The following is an 18516-nucleotide window of genomic DNA, read 5'->3' as shown; positions in this document are numbered from 1 at the left end:
ATTCTAAATACCCCTCCTTAAAACTGCCAATACCAGAATGCAACAAGAGGCAGCTAGAGCAGTCAAAGTGGAATAGTAGCACTATAAGAGTATAGTGTGATAAACATCTATGAACCCCTGGATTCCACTGGAGTTACCATGGTAGTTAAAGGTGAATCATAGTGCTACAATTTTATGGTGTGAAAAGACCCCTGGTCACTTCTGGGTCACCTGGAAAGTGACAGTGTGCATCTGTGTGTGTATGTAGGAGTTCTCTCTCCCTACAGCACATTTGCCCAATTCTACAGCTTGTAAAGAAACCCCAATGTTTTAGTAAACATTTCAAGAAGTGATCTGTATTGGAATTCCCTTCAAAAAGCCAAATCATGTTTTTTTCTGTATAATAAAATCAGCTCTAGAATAAAACTTTACTAAATATTTCAAAATTGGGAAGTCTGGCTGATTTATAAGGCAGAGCTAGTGCTGTTTTTCTTACAAGACTTTTTAATTAAGTCTTACTTTCAGCATGGTTAAAGATGTTATTTTTCCAGGTTATCTACATTCAAGTAATTAACTGCAGCAAATTAAGAAACTTATCTTGATTCTGAAATTTTATAGGACCGTAGTACAATCATTATAAACCTGATGTTTCTGCGTAAGATAGCAGTACTATGCAATAGCCTCAATTAAAACCAACCATTTATAAGGAGAGAAACAAAGTACAAAAGAAATACACAATTTGTTCAAATGTTTCACGTATGAAATATACTGATATATGTTAAACTGTGACATGTCTTTCCTTCCAATTACTCCCCTTGGAGTAACAGTACAAGGTATCTTATTTATAATTCAGATCTAGAATACAAAAAAGGTGACTTTTATTTCATTGCCTGCTATTCCACAACATGCAGCTAAAAACCAATTCCAAGTACAGAAGTGTATTTTATTTATTTATTTGAATTTGTAATATTTGCATATACATAATGAGATGTCTTGGAGATGGGACCAAAGTCTAAAGATTCATTTATGTTTTATAAATACCTTATACACATAGCCTGAAGGTAATTTTATACAACCTATTTTTTTTAATGGTGCATGAACCAAAGTTTGTGTACACTGTACCATCAGAAAATAAAGCCATCACTATCTCATCCACCCATGTGGACAATTTTGGATTTGGAGTATTTTGGATTTTGGAATTTTGGGTAAGGGAAACTCAACCTGTACAGCTCTTATGATAGTGTAGCTTACAAAGCAATCCTAAAGATATGGAAGTACATGCAACAGAAATCTAAGTGAATGCACATTCAATTAGTCAAGTCTCATACATGGTTGTTGTTGTTAATTGCCCTTGAGTTAAAAACAGGGCACAGGGCAACCCTGTAGATGAGACATTTCCAAGACCCCCTGTCTTCCACTGCTCTGCTTAGTTCCTACAAATCCATGCCTGTGACCTTTCTGATTGAGTCTATCCATCTGGCATCTCTTTCTACTTCCCGCTACTTTTACTAGCATTATTGTCTTTTCTAGTGAGCCGCGTGCTCTCATGACGTGGCCAAAGCATATCAGTTTCAGACATGATATGTTCAAGGACCTACAGTATTCGTATGTCTTTTTGGCTATCCTCAACACTGTTCTCCAGCACTACATCTCAAATAAGTTGATACTGTTCCTATCTACCTTCTTCACTATCCAGCTTTTGCATCCAAACATGGTGATGGGGAATAAGATTGGACAGTTCTAACATTAGTGTTCAGTTGTGCATCTTTACTCTTTAGAATTTTGTCTAGTTCTTTCATAGTTGTTCTTCTCATTCCTAGCCTTCTTTTGATTCCTTGACTGAAGTCTTTATTCTGATCAATATTTGATCTTAGGTATGGGAACTCTTTTACTATTTCAATGTTCTCATTGTCTAGGTTGAATGTATACATTTCTTCTGTGGTCATTATTTTTGTTTTCTTTATGTTCAGCAGTTAATCTGTCATTGAACTTTCATCTTTGGCCTTCCTTAGTAATTGTTTCAAGCCTATGATGTTTTCCCTGGTGGTCTGGTGTCATTAACATATCTTAGATTATTGCTGTTCCTCCCTCCTATCTTCGTTCTTCCTTAATCTGAGTCTGAGCCTGCTCTGCGTAAAATATTTCATGCATACAGGTTGAACAAGTAAACTAATAGAATGCAGCCTTACCTGACCCCCTTGCCAACTGAGAACTATTCTAACAGTAGCCTCTTTTTCTGAATACAGATTTATCATCAGGACTATCAGATGTGGTGGCAGTCTCATGACCTTAAGAGCCATCTGTAGCTTTTTGTGATCTATGTAGTCAAATGCTTTGTTGTAATCTATGAAGCACGTGGTGATTTTTTTCTAGAACCCCTTTGTACGCTCTATTAGCCATCATATGTTTGCAATGTGGTTCCTAGTTTCTCTTCTTTTCCTGAATCCCACTTGTACCTCTGGAATTTCTCTATTCGTGTATGACTGGAGTATATATGCTGCAAGGTTTTAAGCATAATTTTGCTGTTATGGGAGATTAATGCTTTGATCCTATTGCAATCTTTTGTGTCTCGTTTTTTGTATATTGATCATTTCCAGTCTGTTGGCCACTATTTTGTTTTCCATATTTGCTGTCATATATTAGTGAGCACTAGAGTTGATTTTATCTGTATACACTACAGCAGTGCAATTGGAAAATCATCTGTTCCTGATTATGTATTTTTCCCAATTTCCCTTACTGCAACTACCGCCTCACTTTTTAAAATTTGCAGTCCATCTACATCATTCATTTTTTCATCTGTTTTATATGTCTTTTGTGTATTGCATCCAATGTCTTCTTATTTCTTCTTGATCTTGTAGCATGTTCTTTTTCTTGTCCTATAGAATTCCAACCCTTAGTCTGAATGTCCCTTTGAGTTCCTGGATTTTGTGGAAGAGGGTAAATCCCACTGAATTCAGCAAGACTTATTTAGGCAGCATACATTAATAATGGATTTCTCTGCACAAGGTACCTCTAATTAAGATTTTTTATTTTATTTTAGAAAACACACTTTTAATAAAATCTTTTCTATGACAGCTTTATCCTTTAAGTGTCACCTGAATGTCATTGACATTTTCCTTTTCATATAAAAGACTTAACAATCAATTTCTGGAAAGATGAATATATAAAGCAGAAAATATCTTTGCACAGGTCTTACAAATATGCTCTACACCTCTTCTGCCCTTACATTTACATTTCTTTCCCTTTGACAGAGTCTGATTGCCATTTATTCCTCTTTTTTTAAAGGCACCATTGCTTTGTTCTGTATCATACTTTTTAAACTCTTTCCAAAATATTTCCCCCTCGAACTGTCAAAATAAAAAAAAGATACCAGGGTTCAAATCAACTACTTTCAAAGTGAATTAAACAAAAGGGCATTCACACATAGGAGCTTATTGCATGAACGTCTCAAGCCTCCTGGGCTGCAGCCGGGACATGGGATGGAGGTGGGGATTATCACATGCTAAATCGCCACCTAATCACCAGCCACATGTGTGTACAAAAAACATGATTTTTTGAGCAAGCCAGATGGGGCAGTGAGGTTTTGTATAGACTTTCAGCAGTTAAATAAGATCTCAAAATTTGATGCCTACCCCATGCCAGGAGCCGTCAACCTTTTGGAAAAGTTGGGACAGGCTAAGTTCTTATCTTCAACTGACTTAACAAAAGGATATTGGCAGATAAAACTCAGATCAAAAGATAAAGAGAAGACAGCTTTTGCTACTCCTAAGGGTCTGTTCCAGTTTACCCAGATGCCCTTTGGGTTACAGAGGCTAGTAGACTTGGTTTTAAAAGATTTAGAGTTTTGTGCAGCAGCCTACATTGATGATATTATTATTTTTAATGACACTTGGGAAGACCATTTACATTACTTGAGGGCTGTGTTGTTAGCTTTAAGGGAGAGAGGACTTACAGCTAATCCAAAAAAGTGTGCAATTGCTTGCCAAAGTGTAAAGTATCTGGGACATCAGGTTAGGAAAGGGGAGATAAGGCCCTTAGCTGACAAGGTGGTAGAGGTGCAAGACTTGGTAGTCCCACAGACTAAAAAACAGGCCCACCAGTTTCTAGGTTTAGCAGGATACTATCGGCAGTTCCTTCCTCATTTTGGCCACATAGCCAACTCTCTGACTAACTTGACCAAAAAGGGTAACCCTCGGAGAGTGCAGTGGGGTCCTAAAGAACATGAAGCCTTTGAAAAACTTAAATCTTACTTGTATAGCTACCCCATTCTCCAGGCTCCAGATTTTTCAAAGACCTTCATATTACAGACACATGCCTCGGAGGTGAGAATGGGTGGAACTCACTCAGGTTTGGGGGGGCTGGGGAGCATCTATTTTATGTCTTAGTAAGAAACTAAAACCGGCCGAACAGCGTTAGGCGGCCATTGAGAGAGAAGCCTTAGCAATCAAATGGGTGGTCACAGCGCTCAGATACTATTTGCGGGGGGCTCCTTTTGTGTTAGTTATTGATCATGCACCCTTGGTTTGGCTGACCTCCATGCGGGTTAACCCATTGGTACATGCAGCTTCAGCCATATACCTTTACGACACAGCACCGACAAGGGCTGTTACATTGTAACACTAATTTTTTTTCTCACCAGGCTGCCTGGACTTCGTCTCGACCTCCAACCCTCTTGGTTGGGGTGGTTATGTAGTGAGGGAGGGAAAGGCGAAGGGAGGGTTTGTTGGGCAGAGATACAGCCAGAGAGAAAGGAAGACCCAGGGGAAAGAGAAGGTGAGGGGGCGAGACCCTTGGGGAGAGGTATAAAAGGTGAGGGAGAGGAGAACGCATGGAGGAGGGGAAGACGCAGAAGAACCGGATGCAGGGAGGTGGTCAGAGCAGGGCTAGAAAAGGTGACGAGAAGCCCCCGGAGAGAAGGTCACTCTGTGACTCCTCAAGGAAGACACAGGCTGCCCAGAGTGGGACCTCATAGAGGTAAAACCTCGGAACCCTAAAGAATAAGGGGACTTTAGATATCCCCAGGAAGGGGAGTGGTGGAGAAAGGATGGAGAAACTTTGGAAGGGGAGTGATGGGACCCTAAAGGAGAGCTGTGGGAACAGGGTCTGGAGCCAGCAGAGCGAGACAAGTCCAAGCTGGAGTTTTTGGAGAAGTGCTTTGGGCCGAGAGAAGAGTTTGGGGAGGAGTCTCTGTGAAAGAATGGAAGGTCGACTGAGACTGTGTTTATGTTTGGGTGTTGGGCATTTTTCCTGTTTATTTTGGAAAGTTCAGTAAAGTTTTGAAGCATTCAAGCAGTGGAATGGCCTGCCGGACGAGATCCACCATATTACCACTCTGAACAGCTTTAAAAGAGCTATAAAGACGGATCTCTTCTGGTAGGCCTTTCCTGAATAGTTCTCTGGCTATCAGAAAGAAAATCTAACTGCTGACCTGACTTCACCACAGTTATCATATTGTTTTTAAGTATGTTTTATGTTTTAAATTCTACATTATTTAATTGTATTTTAAGGGGGGGGGGTTGAGGGTTCGGACTGTATATTTTAATCTTGTAAGCCGCCTCGATTGCATTTTGTAGAGAAGCAGGATATAAATAATAATAATATTATTATTATTATTATTATTATTATTATTATTATTATTATTCTGTGTCTGCAAGTTTGTAGTCCAAACCAGGGTAGAGGAGACACGTGGAGCCATATGTCTCAGGGTGCACAAGCCCCATCCACAACCATTTTTTAGGAGCTAGCAGAATTCCCAGGAAAAGGATTTTTGAACTTTGGTGGATGCACTATTTTTTATTATTTTGTCCAATCAAATAACTTCATTCTTCTTCTAATATTTTTACATCTTTCCCATCTAGTATTATGTGCCATAATATGAAATACCAACAGTATGTACTAGTAATTTATAATGTTGTCTTAGCTCCAAGTAGATATTAAGCAATAAATTAACTAATCTCCATACATACACATTTACAGACACTCAGCTGATGGATAATTTGAATCACAGGACTGTAAAACAAATGTGAGATGTTGAGAAGATAAATTGCAAGACTAAAACAGACATCTAAATCTCTTTTTGAAAAGCACATAGGACTCTTTCCTACTGGCAGTTTAGCAATTTGGGATTCGGTAATTTTTGAATAAAAGAAGATGTGCCACTTTTTTCTCTAGTCTGAGGTGACATTTTCCATCATTTTGTAGCAGACACCCACAGGCTGTTACAAATGTTCAGATTTTAGACCATTAGTGATGGAATTCTTTTTTTTTAATCCTCTCAAATTATTCAGTATGGTTAAAACAAAACTGGAAAATGTAGAGCTAGAGATGGATTTCACTGAACTGGGGAACTGAGCATCAAATAGGACATGTAGGCCTGTTACAGACTGCCAAAATAAAGCTGCTTCGGGTCTCTTTGAAGGTATGCTGTTTAAATGATGCATGCATCCTAAGAATCTGGAAGCTGCACCAAAGCTGCACTCCAGTGCTTAGGAATGGAGTGTGGCTTTGGCGTGACCTCCGGACTATTAGGACCCATGCATCATTTAAATAGCATACCTCCAAAGAGACCTGAAGCAGCTTTATTTTGGCAGTCTGTAACAGGCCGTAGTTCCATGTGAGTAAGTTAAAGTATCCACTATGGAAATAAGTGATGGGCTCTGAGTTGGCAATGAATGAGCAGGAAAAAGATATTTGAGTTATGTGCGTTTGGGATATGGAATCATGGATACGGATAAGCAAACATTGACCTAGTACGCAGTACATGTGAATAAGACAAATTCCACTGAGAATCCTTATGAAAGAAACCAGAATTACCAGTGTCATAATGTACATCTATGATAGAAATACATTTGGAATATTGGGATATTTTAGCCCTATAGAAGGAAAAGAAAAGAGGAACATGACTGATCGAGGGACTGTTGCAATTCATCTAAGAGAGATGCACACAAGGGAGGGACATTTAGGGGCATATAAAATCATGTATATATTCTGGGAGAGAATGAGGCTAGGACAATTTTTCTCCTTTTCATAATACCAAAAGACTGAGAAAAGACAAAAAGTAATTCTCTTCTTTCTCTTCTTTCCATTTAATACAGTTAAACTCTGAAATCCTTTATCACAAGATGCACTGACAGCTACCAGCTTGGGATAGGATCCTATATGGAACATAATAACGTAATAGAGCACTATGAAAGTAATTCTGTTCTCTCCACTCATGCCCAAAGAGAACAAAGCAGCCACAAAAAGAGAGGAAATCAGCTGACTCCCAGCCACTATTCTGCAGGCAACTTTTTCTTCCTTTCCTTGCCACGGCTGCCATTGTTTTGTTCTTGGTGCAATTGTTGGCATAAATATAGACGCTGTGCCACTAGGATTCTCAGCCTTCGCCCATTTTAAAAGGGGATTAGATGTTGTACCCATAAGGTCCCCATAGGCATCTAGTTTGTCACTGTCAAAAAAGAATGCTGGACTAGATAAGTCTTTGCTCTGATTCAGTGAACTGATTCTTAGGTTATAGCCTTTCATCTAAACTTTTTTCATCCTGTGCTTTTAAATGAGCTAGTCTTTCATTATTGAGTCAGCGTGGTGTAGAGGTTTGATTGCTGGACTAGGACACTGGGAGATAAAGGTTTGAATCCCTGCTTGGTCATGGAAACTGACTGGGTGACCCTAGGCAATTTACCTTGAGATTTGACTTTAGGAAAATATGGTAACAGTTCTAAACCATAGCTTCCTTTTTTTTAAAAAAAATCATTCAGTGTATTGAATAATTGGATGTTTTACACCAAGAAAGACTTAAGCATTGCCACAGAAATGCTTAAAGACTAAGTACATTTGAAGTATTATACCTTAAGAAGCTTTGCATGCAGGAGTAATGTGTAGGCTGCTTCAGTGTAGTTATCACATTCTTTGTGCAGGTCACAAAGCTTGTACAAATACCTACAGAGATAAAATAAAATTAATTCTTAAAGATGTCACAAAATAATCTTATTTGAAGACTTTAGCAGTTGGATCACAGTGCTCTAATAGAATAATGTGTATGCATTTTTAGCACATGCTTTATTGAATCCAACTGTTCAACACATAGCATGCAAAGGAAGACAGCAACAAACAGCAATGTATTAGTGAATGTTATAAGGCTGCAACATCAGTGGTTTTGATTGGTTTCCTGCAGTGAACTGCCTTGGGTCCTACTCTGGGAGAAAGGCAGCAGATTAAAAGAAAGAAAGAAAGAAAGAAAGAAAGAAAGAAAGAAAATAATTGTGATAGGGTATAGCAATGTGGATTCTTATCAAAATCACAACAGGAATGAGAACGTTTACACTTCCTCCTCCCCACTTGTGCTGCTGATAGCAATCCTACCAACACTATCTCTGGCATTCAATTTTTTAAAAATTCACTTAATGTGTAAAAGGCTCTAGTCTCCTCAAAAAGCTGTGAAATCATCAGCAAGAGTTCTCTTGGCATGTAACTGGCTAAAATAAAAACTTCAGATAACAGGCAGGAGCTTGCACATGTTCTATAGCTTGTATCTTGTTGAAAGTTTACTCAAAGGTACATCATCAGATTTTATTTAGGGATACAAATTTTGATAATCATTGGAGAAGGCTACAGTGACAGTGACAATAAATATTATAAATACTAAAAATACTGTAGATTCATGAGAATTGTTTTGACTGCAGAAAGATATCAAGTAATTAAAAGCCCATTCCCCATATTCAGGTAACAAATGAGTTCAGTGCAGGAAAAAACTAAGGCAGCATAAAAATGAAAGGAAGGAAGGAAGGAAGGAAGGAAGGAAGGAAGGAAGGAAGGAAGGAAGGAAAATGCACTTATGAGCCATCCTATCATCTTTGGGCTCAGACAGCATGTCCTCCTTTAATTAGCACAGTTCCTGAACCACATTTATGTGTAATAGCCAAATGCTTAAGAAACATTACAGTGACATACCTTATATACATTTCTTCTCTTTCAATCTCTTTGTAGAAATTCTGGGGGGAAAAAGAAGAAACAGAAGGCTGCTTTACCAAACTTGATTTCTCAGTAGAACTTATATTTATGTATGTAACATGTATTTATTATGTTACATTATAAATTCACAGCCACATAAGGTTGGCCCTAAAATTGCAATATGGAAGCTGCTTCTGGAAAGAGAACACATACTCTCTTTTAACTATGAACCATGGAACTGACAAACAGTATTTTTATACCTCATTGCAAAGATTCAGAATCTCCAGGATAGGGCATTTGCAAGTCATACTTCATTAACTCTTCCTGGTTTTGTAATATACAAAACTTTGCAATGTACTAAAAAATAATTTAAATTTTCAAAGTACTATTAGTAATAAATCATCCATTCTTGAAACCTAAAGCTTTAACAATATGCTTTAGGGCCAAGATAGATAGGAAGTTAAATGTGCCTTTGCATCTAAAGCACAGTTTTGTTTTGTTCTAAATGCAAATAGCATTGGGGGAAAAGGGATGATAATTATGAGACTGTGGCAGAAATGGAAAATAATTTTCTCTTTCTTTTATCCTGATGCAATCTTGAAGATAATCGCTCTTCTGAAGATGATGTCTGCAATGGGAAGGAATCCTCACTGGCACCAACGTGGGACTTCATGCAAATACACCTGAACACAACGCTTAGCAAGAGTTGTCAGGCTTTTTTTCTCCACAGAAAAATATTAAAGTGAACAAAAGTTGAAAACAAATGTGAAGATCCTACATAATAGTATAGTATAGTATAGTTTTAACTTTGTTGTTGTGGTGTGCTTTCAACTTATTTCCAACTTATGGTGACACTATCATGGGGATTTCATGTCACTATGGCCTGTTACAGACTGCCAAAATAAAGCTGCTTCGGGTCTCTTTGGAGGTATGCTGTTTAAATGATGCATGCATCCTAAGAATCCGGAAGCTGCACCAAAGCCACACTCCAGCGCTTAGGAATGGAGTGTGGCTTTGGCGCGACCTCCGGACTCTTAGGACCCATGCATAATTTAAATAACATACCTCCAAAGAGACCCGAAGCAGCTTTATTTTGGCAGTCTGTAACAGGCCTATTTGTTCAGAGGGGGTTGCCTTTGTTTTCCTCAAAGGCTGAGAGTGCAACCTGCCCTAGGACACCCTGTGGGTTGCCATGACTGAGTGAGGATTCAGACCTTGGTGTCCCAAGTCGTAGTCCAACCCCCAGATCATTATGCCACCCTCGCTCTCTCATATCCATAAATACATTGCAAGAGCACCAACAAAGCCCTGTTAGTGAATTGTGAAGATGAGCATCCAGTCACTGACAAGAGTGCTCCAATGTGTATTGACCACATTTGATTTGCACACTCCTGATGTGTGTTGGGCCTTTCTGTTGCGCTCTGTTATTTCCTAGTTAGTATCTTAATGCACATCAAGGAGGGCCCTGAGAATGTAAAGCTCAATCGTTACTGTATTGTTTATCCCAAACATGATGCTAGAACCCAACGTTGCATTTGTTCAGCCCTCTTTCATCCTCCTCCTAATGTTGATGCTGCCAAATAATAATAATAATAATAATAATAATAATAATAATAATAATAATATTCAGATAGACAGGAGGGAAAGACGAAAAAGAGAAGGGATGAGCATGAATAAAAACTATTTTGAAGAAGCTTTTTTTTCCTGTCAGAGGCTTCGTTAACTGAGGTATATCTTTCATATCCAGTTTCTGTGTTGTATCCTACACAAATATTGGGTTTCTTTTTCTCCATTGTATTTAAGATTTCCCATAGTAGGATTTACATTTATGCTTTGGCAGCCTTGAGAATTTGAGGAAAAATCATCTCCAAGTTAATTGTTATAGTGATATTTTAGCCTGATGCCCTAATTGGCATATTTTAAAAGTTTTAATACTTAGGCTTCTATATTGATACTGAACATTAGGGCTTTGTATGTCTGACATGTATTTTTAAAATCTTTACAAAGTTACAATCTGCATTGTCTGAAAATAGTAAAATCTCAGTGCTCATCCATGCCTAGCAAATTTCCAGTCATTGGTTGAACTGGACTGTAGCCTAGAAACGCTCACACATTTTAAGGTGCTGCAAACTCCTTGTCATTTTAAATAACCAAGCTATTTTACCAAAGTTTGATTTTATCATTGGCTTTGCCTTTGCAGCATGCTTAGATGGATTATGACAGAAAAAGCTATGGTGTAAACAGATTAATATACTTTAGAAGTGAGGATTTGGGGAATTGAAAATAGAGGCAAACACAATGGACACAAGTTATGGAGAAGAGCAAGAAAAATAAACCTCTTAAACTTCTACAGTTTGATAAATTGCTCTAATTTCCTTTACAACTTTTCAAAGGAAAGGAAGCATTCTGAGTTCTAGGGTTTTTACTTTTTTTGTCAAGTTTCCAACAGGCAAAATCTTGCACTCTAATTCTGCTCAGAAGAGCAGGCGGCCTCCCCTAAAACCAATCTACATGTCACTCTACAGACCACAATCCGGGGCAATTTTCAAGAACTCTTTTACCTCCCAAAATTAAAGAAGCATTGCTTCAGACAAGAAAACTAAACTCTGATCCAGATATGCTTACACGACAGCTTAATTTAGTGACACTGCTCATGTGCTCTTCAAATGTAATCATGAGATACAAATATAATTTTCTAAAAGGTGATGAACATTGTGTTATCAGTTCCAAATTTACCAAAGCAATAAGGCTACATTCGCACTGCAGAAATAATCCAGGTCCACACTGCTTTAACTGCCATGGTGCAATGTTAGGGAATTCTGGTAATTGTAGTTATGTGAGATATTTAGCCTTCTCTGTCAGAGAGCTGTGGTGCCCCACTGAATTGCAAATCCTAGGATTCCATGGCATGAAGCCCTGGCAAATAAAGTAGTGTCAATTTGGATTATTTCTTCAGTGAGGATAATTACTGCAGCCAAAGGAATTGATATTACAGAAAAACATTGTGGCTCGATATTAAGGCAGAGTCAGATCAATCACATTCACTCATTATAACTAGAATGGAAACAGTGTCTATGTAACTGAAGTAATAATAAATACTTCAATAAGGTTATATCTGAGAGCCAGCATAGTGTAGTGGCTTGAATGCTGGACTATGACTTTGGAGATCAGGGTTTGATTCCCCACTCACCTATTGAAACCCATTGGGTGATTCTCAGTCCCAGAAAACCCCATGATAGGGTCACTATAAGTTGGAAATGACTTAAAGATCAACAACAGCAACAACCACAACATTCTCTCTCACTCTCTCCCTCACCTCTCTCTCTCTTTCTCTCTCTCACCTCCCCCCCCCCCCCCCCCCCGCGTTCTGTACTGTTGTGGAAATATCTTACTCTAAAGGATTTTTGTTTCTGGATTACAAAGCTAACTAAAATTCAGTGAGGGATATGAACAAAAGGTGTGAGTAGGAAAGTATTATCTTTCACTGTCTGCCCTGAGAAGGGAGATGGAGTGAATGAATATCAAAGAAGGTCCTTTCCAACCCTAACATTTTATGGAAACAGCACTAGTTGACAGCTGGGTACTTGTAATGTGGAATGGTAGCTTCATTTGCTTAAAAGACAGTGTTCTGTAGTTATCTGAGCATTGGATTACAACTCTAGAGATCAGGGCTTGATTCCCTGCTCAACTATGAAATCCACTGGGTGATGTTAGGCAGCCTAAGAGGAAAGCAATTGCAAACCTCCTCTGAGCAAACCTTGCCAAGAAACCCCATGCCACTGCACATCTGAAATGACTTGAAGGCATGCAACAACAACAACAACAAAGCTTCAGTTGCATGATATTGTCAGTTGCAAGGCCTCCATGCTGTTTGTTACAGCAAACAGACAAATCTGAGTCTTGTTTGCCACTGACAGCTATCCAGCTCCAAGATACTGGTCAAACCATAACTAACCACAGCACAGAACAGCATACAATAGCTATATGGCCTCAGTGATATATCTGTTGAGGATATGATCCTTTACAGCTGCACTCTCCTGGCATTCTGGAACTTGAGCAAAAATGGAAAGCCCAGAAAGGTTTTTGAGTATATTCTAAAAAGGGCTCAGTATTCTAAGGCATAAGAGTGATGGATAGAGCAGGCATTAACTAGTTTGCATAGAGCCAGGAGCTGGTGCTGGTAGGAGATTAAAAAACAACCTCTCAGGAAACCATGAAAGGAAGGAGGGCAACCCAGTAGCAGGTCACATGTAACATAGACCATGTCTGCATAGGCCAGAATACTCCAGGAGCAGCCCAGAGTATTCTGGCCCCAAAGCTACTCTGACACTCCCACACCGAAGCAACACTGGGTGGCTGTTTCAGTGTGACTGACGGCTCCCAGCATCAGTCACAAAGCCATGAATGTCACATGGCCATTGGTCACATAGCCAAAAGCTCATTCTGACCTCAGAGGCAGTGACTCATACTATGAGCAGCAAGTGGCACCGTGTAAACAGCTGCTGACATCGCTCCAGAGGGCTCTGGATTTTCTTGGAAGATCTGGAACACAAGTTGAGGGTATTCTTTTATCCTTGTTAAGGATGGTATAAAGTGGACTCATAACTGAACTGGCCATACATCATCAGGACAGTTTGCACAAGAATCAGGGATTGGGCCCTGTATTGTTTGGACTCATTGATGTGAGGCTAGGAGAAAGACGTATTATTTGGCCAGTGCAGACACAGCCTTAATGCACCAGAATCTATGGGGACAGGTTTAGATGACCAGAATGGGGTGTTAATCACCATCAGGTTTGTTTTTTTTGGCAACTTTAATCAGTGAAGGCAAAGCAGTGTTAATGTAACAGTATCCCTACTTGTTAGACCTGTCCATACTAAGGAACAGGAAATAATGGAATTGCCTAGTGCATCCTGCAAGCCCTAACAAAGCATGTCTTCAGTTTTCTATGTGAACAACAAACACATCTTTCGCAGTTATATGAAAGTCTCCATATGATTGGCCATAAATTGTAAAATCTTAAGTTGCTATAAGATGCCAGGAGTTTGTAACTTTAAAGGATCATGTCCTCAACGTATTAGCTTCTGTTTAAAAGCAGTCGCCACACTGCAGGGGCAGACTGCTTTGCCGCAGTAAGTGGCAAAAAACTACAAGCCCCAGCGTTCCCTGGGGCTTGTCCGGCTCCCTATTGGCCAATGGGGCCAGAAGGGGCGGCCCTTCCAGTCCGGGGGTGGCGCTCTGGGAGCCGGACTTGCTGGTGCAGGGCTTCCGGTCCTCCAAGGCTGCCCATTGGTGGGCTCGGCCTTGGGGGCGGGGCCCCGCAATCTGACGCAGAGGGGAGGGGCCGAGCAGTATATATTGCTGCTCGGAGGCCTCTCCCCTCAGTCGGCGCTTGGCTCCGAACAGGCACGGAGTGAAGCTTGGAAGGGAGGTAGCCTCGAGCTTCTCCCTTCCATTGGGCTTGCCGGGCCAGGGTTGGCGGAGTGGTGCGGTTCGGGGAGGCGTCCTCCCCGGATCCCCATTCCGTCGGGCCGATTCGCCTTGGCCCGCGGCCTCTTTTGCCGACCACCCCCGCGGCCTTGGGAGGGGCCATTTTGGTGAGTGCCCTTACCCCTTGTGGGCCACTTAGGCGCGAGGCGCCGTTGGGGCCTTCTTCCTAGGCCTCATTTTGGGCCGCGGTTTTGGTGGGAGCCGCCATTTTGGTTTCATTTTAGGCGGGAGCGCCATTTTGTTTTTGGGTTTTTGGCGGGAACGCCATTTTGCAAGATCTAATTTGGCGGGAATCGCCATTTTGGTTCTTTTGGGCCTCGAGTCACCTCCTTCCATTATTTTAGGGGTTAGGTGCTGGACTATTTGTTTTTCATAATTGCCTTTTTACACTTATTGTGGGAGGCTTTTGTCTGGTCAGTTGCTATTGGCCAAAACCTTGTTGGAGTCTAACAGCCATTTGTTCTTCTGCACATTTTAGTGCTGTTTTGCTCGTGGACCTGCCTTTTCTCTTGTTTGCCTTTTTCCTACTACTACCAATATGCCTCCTAAGAGGTCCAAGAGGATTGCAGTCTGTAAGGCCAGGTCTCTTTCGGACTCTTTTGTGGTGTCTGGCCGGTCCCAGGCTTCTAACCATGGGTCTCCCATGCACACATCGGCTGATGTGGACTTGGACAGCGAGTCTGATCGTCACGAGCCGGGCCCGTCTCAGCTCGCAGTCTCTGCTGGGATGGATCCTGCTGCAATTGCCAACTTATCCAGATCCATCACGGATTTCATACAACAAGCAGTTGGTGCGGGTCGGTTGCCTAGCTCTTCATCGCCTGCTGTTCCAGTGCTCCAGTCTAGCCATCGGTGTGCCAGAGCATCGGAGCAGCCCTCTACCTCTTCGGATAGTCAAGACCCACAGTCGTCCGGAGCTACGTCTCGTCACCAGGCCGTACAGCTTTCCAGTTCTTCCAGCTCTTCTAGTTCCAGTTCGTCGTCGTCTTCATCGGATGCTGATGACCCTTCTGGTGTTTCAGCAGCACAACGACGCAGAGAGAGGAAGAGAAAGCGTAAGGCCAAGAAGAAGAGACGAAGAGCGTGCAAGGCTGGTTCTACACAATCAGCAGCTGCAGGTGGTTCTCTACCTGATGTGCCAGTGGGGAGGGATGGTTTTTGGGTTGAGCATGCCATGGTCCCGGGTTTGCCTTGGTGGGCCATTAAGAAGCAGGCTTGGCGACCTGGTTTGCAAGGTGTTTGGGTGGATCCACTTGCATCTGAGTTCCCGGTTTGTTCTCCTGGAGAGAGCCCTCCAGGAGCACATTTGTCCAAGAAGATACGTAACAGCATTTTTAGAGCTTGCTATGTAGACGTTTTCACCCTTCTTCAACCTAAAGGAAAAGAGGCTGTTGCTGTTACTTCTACAAAAAAGATTAGGCATGAGCCTAAGGTTGCTCCTGCTGAGCCTACTTTTTCTAATTGGTTAGAGGGCTATACCATCTTTGCGGGTGTGGTCCCCATGGCTTTCCCTGAGCGTGCTTGGCTCCTTCTTAGTCATCTTTTAAACGTTCAGCGTGCCAGGGCTTTTGCTGGGGATGCAGCTGCTATTGCCTACGATGCCGCATTTCGACAACATGCCTCTCAGAACTCTCATGAACGGTGGGACTTGCTTCATCACGAGATTTGGCTTTTGGAAGTGGGCACGTCTGCGAGGCTCAAGGGTCCTCAAAAGGAGCCTGTGAAAAAGGACTCAAAATTTTTGTCTTGTTGGGATTATAATTCCAGTCGTTGTACACGTGTCCATTGTAAATATGAGCATTGTTGTTCAAATTGTATAGGGTCTCACCCAAATATAATTTCCTGTTCCCGTCCGGCACAAGCATCCCAACCCTTTTGAGGGGGGCGCCCTGCTTCTTCAACCACTGGAAAGGGCGACGGGGCCGGAGGGTCAGTTGCTGGTCAAGCAGGGAGCCATAAATGATCGGGTTACACTCCTTATGTTTTTTCTTTAGCCTTTTTCTCCTGTCAAACCCAAGGCTCTTATTCCTTTGTTGGAAGCATACCCTAATAGGCAAGCTGCTTCTTATCTGGCCAATTGTTTTTTGTTTGGATTCAGGATCCCTGTCTCTGGCCAATTGTCACATCAGTTCCCTAAGAACTTGTTATCTGCTAGAGTCATGCCTGAGGTACTCGGTGTAAAGATCAATAAAGAGATCCAGGCTGGGCGTGTCGCTGGCCCATTCCCTTATCCTCCTTTTGACAATCTGCATATTTCCCCTTTGGGTGTGGTGCCTAAAAAGGCTCCTGGTGAATTCAGGATCATCCATCACCTTTCTCACCCAACGGGTTCATCTGTCAATGATGCCATCCCCGATGAGCTTTGCTCGGTAAAATATGCCTCCTTTGATCATGCAGTTCAGTTGGTCAGGGCCTGCGGCTCCGGGGCTCTGATGGCCAAGTGTGACATTCAGTCAGCTTTTAGGCTCCTTCCAGTTCACCCAGACGATTTTCATTTTCTTGGCTTTCAATTTGAAGGTCAATTTTATTTCGACAAGGCCATGCCTATGGGATGTTCGATTAGTTGTTCAGCTTTTGAGACTTTCAGCACCTTTTTGGAGTGGGAATTAACACGCAGGGCCTCTTCTTCCTCGGTTACTCATTATCTGGACGATTTTATGTTTGTGGGACCTGCCAATTCCAATGTGTCTATTGATTTATTAAATACGTTTTCTTCCCTAGCAACAGGAATTGGGGTTCCGCTGGCTGCTGACAGGACGGAGGGTCCGTCCACGTCCATGTCTTTCCTAGGAATCCAGTTAGATTCAGTCAAAGGTTTTTCTGCATTACCTCAGGCAAAAATTGTGACATTATGTGAGCTATTGGAGCATGCCCTTCAGGCTTCCAAGCTCACCCTTAGAAAGGTGCAGTCTCTGTTGGGCCATCTTAATTTTGCCTGCAAGGTGGTGGCTCCTGGCAGAGCCTTTTGTGCTAGGTTAGCCAGGTCCTTAGCAGGTCCTAGGTTGCTGCACCATCACATCAGGATTTCTAAAGGTATAAAAGATGACCTTCGTATTTGGCTCCAATTTCTAAAAAGCTTTAATGGTACTGCCATTTGGCAGAGGACCTGGCACATTAAGGATTCCTTGCAGGTTCATTCAGATGCAGCTGGGAGCATCGGTTTTGGTTTATTTTTCAAAGGGCATTGGTGTGCTGAACGTTGGCCTGAGGCTTGGCAAGGGTCAGACATTCTTAGGGACATGACATTCTTGGAATTTTTTCCTATTGTTGTGGCCGTTCATATTTGGTGTACTGAATTTGCTAACATAAGAGTACAATTTTGGTGTGACAACCAAGCTGTGGTGTCAATCATAAATAAGCAGTCAGCAAAATCCCCGAGGGTTGTGGGATTGTTAAGAAAATTTGTGTTGTGTTGTTTAATTAACAATATTTCCTTTCTAGCTCAACATGTTCCAGGTTTAGATAATGGCATTGCTGACGCAATTTCTCGTTTTCAGTTTCAGCGCTTTCGACAATTAGCCCCAGAGGCAGACCTTCAGCCTACCCTATGTCCTGCTTCTATGTGGGAGGTTGACTGTCAGAAATAATGGAAGGGATTCTCGATTCCATTGCTCCTTCCACTCTTAAAACTTACAAAAATGCCATAAGAAAGCTTGCAGATTATTTTCAAGACTCTGGAACTCAACATGTGTGGCCTTTGACTACTGAGGTGGTTTTGCGTTTCCTAAGTTTGGCTGCGCCATAAGAATGTAGCACCTAAGACCATGTCCATCCATTTGGCTGGCATTTCATTTTTTTTTTCTAAGGCTGGGGGATTTGCAGATCCATGTGCCTCTTTTTTGGTTAAAAGGGCTGTTGAAGGTTGGAAACGTGCTTATTCCTGTATAAAGGATACTAGACGCCCTATATGTTTACAACTGCTTTGTAATATTTGTGCCACCCTCCCTGTTGTTTGTTCATCAAAATATGAAGTTCAGCTGTTCAGTGCTGCATTTTCAGGAGCAATTTTTGGTGCCTTTTGCTTAGGCGAGATAGTTGCAGGCTCCAAGAGCGATTTATCTGGCAGGGCACTGTGTGCTTCTGATCTAACATTTTTAA

The 18516-nt window shown here is 41.5% G+C and overlaps 1 protein-coding gene across 2 annotated transcripts in view; it reads right to left on the bottom strand.

Moving 5' to 3' along the window:
- The window catches only part of DOCK1 (dedicator of cytokinesis 1), a 502791-nt gene that overhangs the window by 69939 nt on the left and 414336 nt on the right, over positions 1-18516 (bottom strand). For both annotated transcript variants that reach the window (XM_089510135.1, XM_089510136.1), the window contains 2 exons: positions 8929-8969; positions 7827-7917 (listed from right to left, as the gene is read on the bottom strand). In XM_089510135.1, coding sequence (XP_089366261.1) covers positions 7827-7917; positions 8929-8969 — 132 coding nt within the window. The remainder of the gene's footprint in view (positions 1-7826; positions 7918-8928; positions 8970-18516) is intronic.

This window comes from Sceloporus occidentalis, unplaced genomic scaffold (assembly GCF_023333645.1).
Source record: "Sceloporus occidentalis isolate IW3139 unplaced genomic scaffold, rSceOcc1.0.p SCAF_2, whole genome shotgun sequence".
In the NCBI taxonomy this organism is placed as follows: domain Eukaryota; kingdom Metazoa; phylum Chordata; class Lepidosauria; order Squamata; family Phrynosomatidae; genus Sceloporus; species Sceloporus occidentalis.
The sequence above is the reverse complement of the archived record's forward strand: the minus strand, read 5'-3'. Positions and strand labels throughout refer to the sequence as shown.